The sequence below is a fragment of the Mixophyes fleayi genome, chromosome 11 (assembly GCF_038048845.1).
Source record: "Mixophyes fleayi isolate aMixFle1 chromosome 11, aMixFle1.hap1, whole genome shotgun sequence".
In the NCBI taxonomy this organism is placed as follows: Eukaryota; Metazoa; Chordata; class Amphibia; order Anura; family Limnodynastidae; genus Mixophyes; species Mixophyes fleayi.
Genome location: NC_134412.1, coordinates 84,893,194 through 84,905,546, shown reverse-complemented (window position 1 = coordinate 84,905,546; position 12,353 = coordinate 84,893,194). Strand labels below are relative to the sequence as shown.

The 12,353-nt window shown below is 38.0% G+C and overlaps 1 protein-coding gene across 1 annotated transcript; it reads right to left on the bottom strand.

Annotated features, from left to right (window-relative positions):
• Positions 1-3,122: 3,122 nt before the first annotated feature.
• On the bottom strand, positions 3,123-4,738 carry HES3 (hes family bHLH transcription factor 3). Its single transcript, XM_075191247.1, has 3 exons — positions 4,255-4,738; positions 4,056-4,137; positions 3,123-3,636 (listed from the first exon to the last, which is right to left on the bottom strand). The coding sequence occupies exons 1-3, from the start codon at positions 4,384-4,386 to the stop codon at positions 3,230-3,232; spliced, it is 621 nt and encodes a 206-aa protein (XP_075047348.1). The 5' UTR covers positions 4,387-4,738; the 3' UTR covers positions 3,123-3,229.
• Between the last annotated feature and the right edge of the window lie 7,615 nt (positions 4,739-12,353).

Here is a 12,353-nt window from a genome sequence, read left to right as displayed (position 1 = left end):
GCAGACATTATATAGTACAGGAATGTAGCTACATTTTTGGAAAACTATTTAGAAAATGGGGAATTAGCTAGACATGGGAACTCTGAAGATTCCTGGATAACACTGAGGGTTCTAACCTTCTGGCTTTATGTAGGTTACTTTGGAGAATGGTCTCGTATATATTTATTTTTTTAATGAAAAAGCGGGACATGTGTGTGACCTAAAGTCCGCCATACAATTCCCTCTATACTTTCTTTTAGTTCTCATGAAGTAAAACATTTAGAGACCTCTAATACCACTTATCGTGTGAGTTTGAATTATGAGGGGAGGGGGACATTTTTTAGTTAAAGTTGTTTGGTGGGAAGAAAGTGAGAGTCCTTAGAAAATCGGGACTCCTTATTTGTAGTCTTGCCTATAGAATTGCAAATGTACTGAGACGTGAGATATTGGCAAGATGCTGTGCTCTTAGGAAGCGTGAAACTGATTCAACGCATTGAAGAAACATCCCAACCTCAGAAGGAGGAGACCTCCCCCCTTCCTGGGACCATAACATTTTAATTTTAATGGAACATGTCAGCTAATTTTCCACTAGTTAATGTTAGAATGAACTTGCACTTTTATTAGATGATAGGGACAACAATTGCTTTATAAGCAGTTTGTAGCAATTATTTCTGCCACACAAAAAATATGTCCAGATCTCTGCCCGGGGGTGTCTGTTAGTCTCGGTGGAGTTGATTTATATGACGACACTTTTACCGCTATCTATTCAGAATAAGATCTTTTATAACCTTATATTTGCTATAGAAATCTGGTAAAATATCTGAGCTTTGTTTATTCTGCCCATTTAACTTATTTACTGTGTATGTTGTATAAGTGTCTCTTTAATGCTTTAGTAATCGGCTATGTTATTTCTAATATTGCGCAACTTTCAACCTGCAACAAAGAGATTTTCTTGTCTATTGTCATCTTTATTTTACCTCCTCTGACACATGTTCACTGATGGAATTTATAATGTCACGTGACACAAGTGACGTTACTAGTGTGCAAATATAACTTATATCTTACAGGAGTGACCCCGGCACTCTACAAATGTAGGTAATGACTTCTCTATTCACCCAATTATATATATATATATATATATATATATATATATATATATATTTCAGATAATGAGGGGGCAGGTGAGATACAGTAGATTGGAGGGGAAGCTGACACGGTGAGATAATTATACCACATGTGGATCTGATACAATGTGTCAGTCACTAATGACTGCACCTGTGCTCCAACACTGAGATCTGGAAAACCTGCACTGTTAGGTCTCTCTGAGGACTGGATTTAGGAAACCACTAGACTAGCACATTCTTAGGTGTACACCAACATCCTGGTTTTTATTATTATCTGAATCTAGTTTTCCTGGAACTGACTATGGTATATAGAGTGAAAACCTCAAAGTCCCGCCTGCAACCTCTCCCTTCATTATTATCAAACTTATCAGTTTTCTCCTAAAATAGGATTAATCTCCTATAACACTGAAACTAATCACTAGTGCGAGGGACACACTGTGTTGTCTTTATTGGTGTTTATTTTTGTGTACTGGAATGTCTTTATTACATTGTATTGTGTATCTGGAAGACAATATAGGACGACTCCCAACTATTGGCACATCCTAAGTACCCTTTATATTTAAGTACTTTGGCAGAAGGAAAAAGCTATTTGGCTCCTTTACTAAATGCACCATCTCCACCTCTTGGATCTCATTTAAAAGATCCTTTGTCTGCAAATCAAAATCAGGTCCTTGCGATGTAGAACTAGTGGCATTGATGTACCTGTTGCTCTAAACGTCCACAGATACCATCACATCGGCCGACAAGTCTATGAGATCTCAAAATGGCATTTGGGAAACACTTTTGGACTGTCAGAAATGACCCTTATTGTATGTATATGTGCTCTGTAACTAAGACAAAGTTATTTCTATCTTTTCAGCCATTTTCTGCTAAGGGGTGACTTAGTCACCCCTTAGCAGAAAATTCTAAAAGAGACAGGAAGTCTGACTTACTTATTAAAATCTCCCCACACAACCCTAAACTTATCGATAATATCTGCCATTGTGATCGGCCCCTGAAAGTTTTACATATATATTTTAGAATTCTATTTGTGGTTTTTATATGTAAACCAGTCTGTATCTAAAGTGCAGCGTTCCTTTAAATGAATATACCACTTAAGGTTACACATAGTTGTACATTATCCATGCAAAAATGTTTTAGAACCGGCTTATAATATACAGTGTGCAAATTTTACACAAAAATATCTGTACTAAAAATCGGTTTAATGTATTTAAACTAAAAGACTTCCTAATAGTTTTCTCTATAAACACACACTTTACACTTCGTTTCCAATTTGTTCATATTAAGATCTTTTAGCTCAACTGCGCTCAATAGGCAGCAAAGATTATCCATAACTAACTTATCAACTTCCCAGGGGACCCAGCACCACACTCCAAGTCTGTGTGGGTCCCTAAATGTTTGTCTACAAAAGGAAACCTAGCAAAGTCATTTAAAAGATAATTCCACCCCAAACCGAAAATTCAGTTTCTGTCAATTATCATATTGTGGCTTCATTAGACTCGTTAATGTGCTAAAGGACAACTATCTTGTGTGATATCTGGCCAATATTTTAGTTTTAACACAGAGATGGACAACCTGTGGCTAGCTACCTCCTGTGGAAATACAAGTACCAGCAGTCTGGCCTGTACTTAATAAGAAAACACATTACACACTTCCACAAAGTTAGTTAGAATGTTAGCATTCCGTGTGGTGGAAATTACAATTGTTTAGAGAGCAAGCTACCCCTTCTGGCACAGAAGGCATAGCTTAATTAATTAATTCATTCATTCATTCATCAATTAGTTCCCTGTGTTTTGTGTTGTATCCTTTTATGTTGTTCATTTTTCGGTTGTTGGTTTAAATTTAACTGGACCGTTCTATGTGTTACAAACAAGTTCTCAAATCTTTCCTGTGATATCTGAAGAAGCAAGACTGAACTTCTGAATACAAATAAGATTTATTTGACAATATACATAAAATGTACAGAATTTTTAAATATAACTATGTATTTAAACAATACAATTATACAAGTAAGTGTCATTTCACAGCCGTGCATCTATGATGGGTTTATACCAATTTACATATATTCTTATAAAGAACGGGTTAATTTCCCTCCAATGGAGATTAGTCTGTGTTTGGAAAACAATTCACCAAGGTCTCCAGACGTTCTGGTCTGTGCATCTGTTACCATTAGGACTCGCTATGACTGGACTGTAACTTATGGACCGTGTTGGGGAGCGGACAGTGCTGGCTGGGCTTTGAGATGATTCCTGGGGTGCTGATTTGACTTTGATGGGCTGATTGAAAGTACCAGGGTACCCAACATTTGTAGAGGGTTTGTGATCGGGTGAGAAGCTGCAAACGAAGCTGCTGCTGTCCTTGGTGCTGAAACAAGAGCCGCTGACTAGAGGCAGAGTGAGGGAGAGGTCCTGGGCCAGGCTGAGGGGCTTGGTCCCACCCGACTCCTCCGACTTTATCAGGAAGCGACTGACGCTGCTCAAGCAATTCTGGAACCCGGCCTGATACTCGGCGCTTCTGAAGACAGGGGCACCTGCTAGTTGGAGAAATACAAGGTTAGACTAATGATCGATAGGTGAGAGGGGTGATTAAATAGATCGCAAATAGATTAATAATTAGATGGACAGATCGATAGGTATGATATAGACAGCAAATAGATTGGATATAGATAGGGGATAGATAGGATATAGAATGGTTAAAGTTAGGATATAAGTTAGGGTTTATAGATAGGTAATAGGATATAGATAAGTGATAGGTTATAGATAGGGGAGATATATAGATAGGATATAGGTAGGTGATAGGATATAGGTAGTTTATAGATAGGTTATAGATAGGATATAGAGAAGTGATAAGTTATAGATAGGGGAGATATATAGATAGGATGTAGGTAGGTGATAGGAGATATATAGATTGATAATAACAGCGACGCTAATGCATTCACAATGGAACATTTACCTTGAACAGCGTTCTGAAGCGTTTTCATGTATTTCACTGTCAGTTCTAGAATATCAGCTTTTTCTAACTTGCGTTTTCGAATCTAGAAACGAACAAAATACAGTTTAATTCAGACCGTTCTATCTCCTGTATGTATTATGACACAGTTTTACCTATATTGTTAGATGCTGGGAAGAGATATGGAGAAGGTAATACTTACATTCTGTGAATAATTCTTTTCTAGAAGAGATTTCAGCTGTTCCAGGGACACGTTTATTCTGGCCCTTCTCTTCTTTTCCATTAATGGTTTGGATACCTGTAAGAGAAGAACACAATGAGCGTTATTCTGCATTGTACGTTTGCAGCTAAATAAGAACGTGTTGAGAACGGCTCCTGAATGACAGAATATATATTTACCTTCCTAAAACTGCTGGACTCCCTGAGCTCTGTGTGGGTCACCATGATGGAGAAACGGGGAGATAGGTCGTGTACCAGGGAAGGGAGCTGGTAATTGTGATGCTGCCTCTGAAGGAATGGGGATTTATACAGTCCCTTCATTTACATCTGAATACAGTACTTGACCTGTGGCCTCTGGTTGCCAAAAGACAAAGATCCACTCCAATGTTAAATCAACCGTGATCTCTTTCATAGTTCGGTGATTGAACTGAACACTGGTTTTATGGAACCTCCTGTTCAAAAGAAGTCCCGCTCTTCTCTCAAGATATGGATAGATGATAGATAGAGCGATATGATAGATCAATAAACAGATAGGAGGCAGATCGATACAAGACATAAATATTAGAGATATATATGGATAAATATATAGATCCCTATGATGGATAAATAGGAGGCAAATAGATAAGGGACAGATAGATGTTACAGAGGAGGTAAATAATAGACAGATATTAGAGAGAGCTATGACATAGATTGACAGATAAGCCGAGCTGATACAAGATATATATAGATAGATGAATAAACACATCGATATGATAGATGAATAAATAGATAGGAGGCAGATAGATGAGGAACAGATATACAGATATATATTGGAGATCTATATGGATAGATAAATAAATGGATAATGGAGAGATAAGAGGTTTTTAGATAAGAGACAGATAGATATGAGAGCGATATGACATAGACAGATTAGCCTAGTTAAACCAAGATAGATATGGATAGATAGATAAATAGATCGGCATAATAGATATATAGATAGGAGGCAGATACATAAGGAACATATATATGTGTATATATATATATATATATATATATATATATATATATATATATATATGTGTGTGTGTGTGTGTGTATATATGTGAGATGTATGGATATATAAATGGATATATAGATGATGGATAGATAAGAGACAGATATTTGAGAGAGATATAACATAGATGAGCAGAGCTGATACAAAGACAGTTGTTTTGAGGAAAAATTATAAGTTGTCTAAATATCTGTTATATGTGAAATGGTAACATTTGGACGGATGGGGATATTGTCTTAAAAATTGTAAGTAATAGTGTAACTGAGAATAATGGGATGTAACACAATGTACCAGGTCAATATTAATTAGATAAATATAAATTGCAATGTTGGGTCTATAGCTGTTGTGGATCTATGCACCAACCGTATTAGCCTAAGGCTGATAAGACAGGCTGGGACTTGTAGTCCCACAAGATCTGAGCCACAGTTGCTCTATCTGTGCTATAAAGGTTGCAGTATGCAGTAACTATTACTATATCATCCAACGCCTGTCTGTAATACCCTCCATGTAGCAGCCCCCCCAGAAGCCCCCAGCAGGTGACCCCCGCAGTGAGATGGAGATATGACCAGTCAGCAGCTAATTCAGCCCTTTCTTGGCCGGTTTCACGCTCAGCCTGACAGCGGGCTGCCCCTCTGTGGCTAATGGCCTAACAAATAAAAGCAATTTTCTGCTCCCTGTAGGTCGGAAGTAAAAGATGATGACATGTTCCTCTTCTGATGGAGACATAAGAAACAGACGATGCACTTAGCACACCCCAATGTTCACAGCTGTCCCATTCTCATTTCGTCACCATAAAATCAGATTTCCACACAATAATGACGGTCTGTATTATTACAACCTGCCAGCACTACAGCAATCCCTAACAAGGACAATGTCACATCATACTGTGGTCTGAACGTTTATGTAGTTACATAAATAAAAACTCAGAGGTGTATTCACTCGTTGGAACTTAACTCAGAACATTGTGTATTGGGCTTCAATGTACTGTAACCCATAGCAACCAGAGATGATAATAATGTTATTCTTCTAGTACAGTATATGCAGCCATATAGCACCATGTTATGAAATAACCTCATTGTAGTATAATATAACCTCACACACACATAGTTCTGATATCCTAATTTAAGTGTTCATTATGAATAAGTTGTGTGTGTGTATATATATATATATATATATATATATATATATATATATATATATATATTATATTCACAATGGAGCCTCACAGACTATCATTATGCGACAGAATACAATTGAGTTGGGGTCTGCTCTGGCCACAGTGCATTCAGTACAGGGTTGAAATGTTGCAGAGTTTACACATTAAATACAGCTGCCGTCAGTGTGGTTTCATCCATGGCTTTATTCACTTTTTTGCAAAGTGTGGAGAATTGGTAAAAATAGGACCGGACTGGAGGCGGTGCAGACATTCTCCTCGCTTCAAAATCCACTTTCTAATGTCACAGTTACTGAGAACCATTCAATAATAAAGGGGGGTTGTGTGCTACAATCGGCAAAGTGTTTGTGATGAGAGAGGGGTTTTTCGTTTTTTTTGTAAAATAGGAGGAAGGATTTTTGTCAACTCTGATTCTTTTATTTTTTATTCTAACACATCCTCAATCATTTAAAACTGCGATAAACTGTACACCTTAAAGGAAAACTACTTCTAATTCTGTTTACATAAATTGCATATATTTTTTAAACATAACAGAAACGTAGATTTTATTTTTCTATTTACTTTTTTGCGTTTAATGCCCAATTACTGTGCTGAAGTCTATAGAGATATTTTAGTCATTCATGAACAGTAAAAGCAACAGTGACATTTACACATTAGATGTTGGTGCTCCAAACAGGAGGTGTATTTTTTTTTTTTTAATATAAGTTATTAATTGGGTATTTCCTCTAGCAGGATGAGGCACCTTGTGGTTTTCTAGTTGTTGTGGAACTACTAGTCCCAGCATGTCCTCTCAGCAGAGTATGCAGTTACTGGTATAACCACAAAAGTTGGAGAGTCACGGATTTATACACGATTATTATAATTTTAATGGCATTTTTCATTTTTTATTAATGTGATAAATCGTGATCTTTAATAATATTTTGTGCTACCATGTAAACATTTGTATTTCGTGCACAGTTGGGGATTGAATGTTTTCATATATTTTTCGATTACATTTAAAGTTACCAAAATATACCTATAAAAATAGTTATGTTCCCTGCATTTAATATATATAATATACAATAAGTTAAACAATACTGCATTTTTTTGGCTGCATAAGGAGGACAAAGAGTTTAATCCATACGTTTTGCCCAATGTGGCTTCCACACATATATTACAAACTTATATCAGAACTGGACTTCTGCAGACAGAAACAATGAAGGACAAATCCTTTGTGACTGCTAGTTAATAGGTCTCATTCAGCCGTACAATTAAAGTGTGCACCTATCTGCATTAGAACAGTGAGGTGTGCAACACAACAGCACCAAATGAACAAATTAGGAGTCCTGTTGAAGTAATTTGTTATTTAATGATGGTCTCGCTGTGCGTGCAGGGGGGATTTTATTGGGCAATCGGTGATTTGCAGTTAAAAGGAACAAAACAAGTCTATGCATTCTGCAAACATCAAATACACCGTGCAGTCTATTGCCCCACAAACTGTACACTACAGACATGGCCAGCAGTCTATAGCTTTGTACAGATCTCAGAGTCTCTTTGTCAGTGACAAATTCCAGAGAGAGGGAGAGAGTCATAGAAAGATATAGGGAGACAGAGAGAGAAGGAGATAGTGATAGAAAGAGGGAAAAGTCAGGAGAGAGAGAGAGCGAGTTTTATGCTATAAATGTGTATTTTTGCAAATTCTGAATATACTTATCTTGTATTCATTGGTTGCTAATTGATCATTACATTTGCCAATGTCTATAGATCCACAGGACACTTGTTCTAATACTTTCCTACACAGGCACCATGTGTGCAGAGCCTGACACCTGATTAACCAGATAGATGACAAAATCAGATTTTTATTCTATTTTTAGAGTATTCGAAGATCTTTGCGACTCTTCTTTTGGAATATGATTTATTACAGGATAATGCCAGCCTATGGTGGCCTCTTAATTGCAATCGTGGTATCTGGCACAGCAGATTTAACTTTTTTTTAATGATGTGTTTCTGATTATATCTATCTATCTATCTATCTATCTATCTATCTATCTATCTATCTATCTATATATATATATATATATATATATTTGGTTAGAGGCTACCTGCAGCTATCCAGCTGTTGTGGAACTACAAGCCCCAGCATGCCCTCCCCCAGCCTCCACCACAGCTGGAGAGCCACAGGTTACCAAATGCCTCCACACTGAATGGATTATACATTATTCTATCTATAGCTATATGACCACTATATAGCCCCATGTGGCCCCACTCTTCCTGCCCCTCTGCCTTTCCTGTAGGCGGGATGCGCCCTTGTCCTGCTCTGCTGCAGCTTCCAGGCAGGATGACACCTCGCCCCGCGTAGCAAATTGCACAAACGCCCCCAGCTCTGCAGCTGTCTGCACGCTTGTTGGCATTGCTTACTGGCACTCTCTCCTGCCCCGGGGGCACATCCAGGTGTCTCACAGTGGAGGGGGGTGAAGGACAAATATGAAATCCATACATGCTGCCCCCTACAGGCACGCGTCAACCCCCCCCCCCTCCCCTCTTCTGGCCATACAATCAGTCCTGGAGAATTGCTATAGACTTGTAAAGTTGTTTAATGTTTTATGGCTTGGAAGGGACAAAGGGTTTCTAGGAAAACTGTATTTGAATGAATAGCTAAATAGAGACAAATGCATATAAACAGGACTTTGTGTAGAGTCGGGTGCTGAAAAGAATTAAGAGGGAGAATAGTTATAGGATTACTGTGCAAAGCCCCCTATTGTATGCCCTCTGCACAAAGGGGTCTTGCTACACTTAGAGCGCACACTTTTATCTTTCTACACGTGACATTTGACACTGGGCTACTTGAATTGCTAAATCTCTGCCATGCATAACTAACCCAATAAGCGGATCTCAAGAAAGGAAAAAGTAAAAAAAAAAAAAAGCTAATTTAACCTTTTTTTTTTGGAGGGAAAGGTGAATAATTACTTTATAAAACAACACTACCTAACTGGTTTAGAAATATTTTCTTGTTAGTAAGTAAAGTGTATTCATTTAATACAGCTAGTATATTTAGTGTATTCAATATTTGCATAGTAGAGAGATAAAGTAACAGAGAGGGGGAGGGGGTGATTATATATTGATGAAAAACCTAATTGACATTTAATGAAATGGTTCAGTCAAGTGGGTTGGAACTGTAATTGGTGCAGGGATATTAGACACCTTAATGATTGAATTTACTCTGGTATACTATAATTGGGGTGTTTCAATGGGACCCAAGACTTTCCCATTCAAACTCCAAACAGCAAGTATGATGTTATCAAAAATAAATTAAGCATAGGGTAATGGGCTGGCTGTAATGTCTATAGACACGGAGAGGTCTTGCTGTTTGTTGCTAAAACAAAATCACAGTATGAGACTTTTTGTGAATATTAATGTACTTTAGGGTGATGGTCTTGCTGTGTGTCCTAATAAAATCGTGTACACAAGTGTTCCAGAGGCGATATTAACAATTATTACAATTTCAGTGGGTGATCAAGCCTGAAAAAAAGGATGTGGAGAATGGGTCCATTGTTTAAGCACTGTCTCTGGCCAATGATTGGTTTAATACAACATCATGAATTCTTACTAGTGATTTTAGTTTTAAAAATAGTTTAGGAGCTTAAAAAGGTATTAGGAAAATCATGTTTTCGGATATATCTTTTTGCTTTTTTCTTTTTTTTGTAGGTACTCGGGCAAGCTTAGTTAATAGGGACAAAGCAAAAAAAAGAATATCAATGAGAGACTGTTACAGTTTTTTTCCTTGTTTATGCACTGAGCATTGTGTAGGGTTGCACTAAACAGCAGATTATCAATATACCCCTGCTGTGTTTTGTTTTCATTAGATTAGACTTTTAACTCTTTCATTGCCAGATCACTCAGCTTAGAGGGAACATTATTGAAACATCGCTCTTCCACCATTTGGTGTTATACACATATATTAAGAAGGTTCTCTGTGCAGGAAAAATGTACATGCAAATGTTTTATTTGTGATTAATGAAAACAAATTATCCAGACATAAAAAAATGAATCTTGTACATATAGGGTCTTATGTTATGTAGAATGCAAATTGCGTTCTTGGTGTATAATGCACTTTTTTTTTAAACCTGAGCGTGTACATAAGCCATTAAATTCAGATCTAGCATTTTGTGCGCTTACCCAGAAATAGAAAAGCGCATCATATGCCAAATACGCAATTTGCGCTCAGCTTGACATGAAACCCATATTTCTATGCATTGCCAGCACTAAGGAGAAATGATAGTTTATTAAAACAACATTAAATCATAAACTACTATGGGGCTTCTATCCAACATTTGATCAGATATTGCACCAACATTTTACTAATTTTTCGTCTCCCTTATGGTGGAAACCAGCTTTGCTAATTAGGAAGAAGGTGACGGTAGTCTTGTCAGTCAGACACTTTCAGTGAATAGAGAATGTCAGAGCTCTGACTATTACAAACTTTCAGAACCTGAAGTCATATGCCAGCTGAAGTCTTCAGTTCACAAGAAGATAGGTCAGAATCCATTTAAATATAGAGTTATCGTTTTTTTCACATCAGAAGGCAGCATAAATGTTTAGTCTTAATAATATGCACCCACCAAAGTCCTGAGACTGATCTGGGATTTTCAAATATTATAAAACCATTCAGTTGAATTAGATTTTAAGACCAATTTTTAGAACCCACCTGTTCAGAGATGCCTGCCCTTACTCTGTCTAACCGCTCCCCTTGCCCTTCTTACCCTCATCCTTCCTCCGCTCCTTACACTGCCTGGCGGTAAATGTATCAAGCTGAGAGTTTTCCAGCGGGTTTGAAAAACCAATCAGATTCTAGCTATAAATTATTTATCACATTCTACAAAATGATAGCTAGAATCTGATTGGTTGTTATAGGCAACATCTCTTTTCAAACCCGCCGGAAAACTCTCAGCTTGATACATTTACCTCCTGGTCTTCTTCATCTCTCCCTTCAGGTTTCTAGTCCTCTCTCCCTGACTCCCCACTTTGTGTTACCTGTTAGACTGCTTCATCCCGTTAGATTGTAAGCTCCCGCGACCAGGGCCCTTAAATCCTCATCTCCTCCTCCCCTTCCTTCTCTTATTACCTTTTCCTTCGGCACCCCAGCCTCATTTTTGGACCTGGACGCTAGCCCCCTGCCCTTGGTTATCCGCTACTCCCTTCGCTTCCCCATCACTAACTCTGATCCTAGTAGTTGCCCCCACAATCCTGGGCTCAGCCTTAGTTCACCCCCCACCTCTTCTCCTTCCCTGTTCCTAGTTTCACTTCTACCTCTTTGCCCTGTGCATCTGTCCTCAGCAGAGTTGATATTTTAATTGCACTTTTGTTTTTTTTTTGTTTTTTATCCTGTGCGCCCTGTTCTGTTTTTGTCCTGTACTCTAATGTAAGGCTCTAAATAAGAAATTATAAAATGTTTACTCCCACCCCATATAATCTGCCAGAAGTAGCACCAATAATACACTGTATATGGGGTTATTTTAATGTAGGTAACTATTTAACCCTAGTAGAATGTGACCCCACACGTGCATCTAAATGCCACCCGCCAATCTCTTACTACACAATACTAAGTTATTGAGCTCCAAGCCCTCCTCCCTGCACTGTAATTGTTTCAGCTGCAGGGCAGATAGCTTTAGTAACAAGCTGGTGAGCACAGCAAGCTGATTCTTTCACTCCTCTGAAACCAGTTCTTCTTCCCCGGCCACAATATGATCCAGAAATGATTTGCTGCATTGTACAGACCCCAGCGCTGCAGCCAGATCTATTGTGTGAGGGGAAAGTGAGTGACCTCCTATTGTTAAGATAACTAGAGGTCTTGTTTAGGGCAATTTGTTACCTAATGATGTTCTTCCTTGTCATAAACTGG

Excerpts from the sequence above, each read along its gene's own strand:
- HES3 (XM_075191247.1), bottom strand. The coding sequence starts at position 4,386 with ATGCAGAATAACGCTCATTGTGTTCTTCTCTTACAGGTATCCAAACCA. Across the intron at positions 4,138-4,254 it reads AAAAGAATTATTCACAGAAT|ATTCGAAAACGCAAGTTAGA; the intron begins GTAAGTATTACC and ends GTTCGTTTCTAG. Across the intron at positions 3,637-4,055 it reads GCTTCAGAACGCTGTTCAAG|CAGGTGCCCCTGTCTTCAGA; the intron begins GTAAATGTTCCA and ends TTCTCCAACTAG.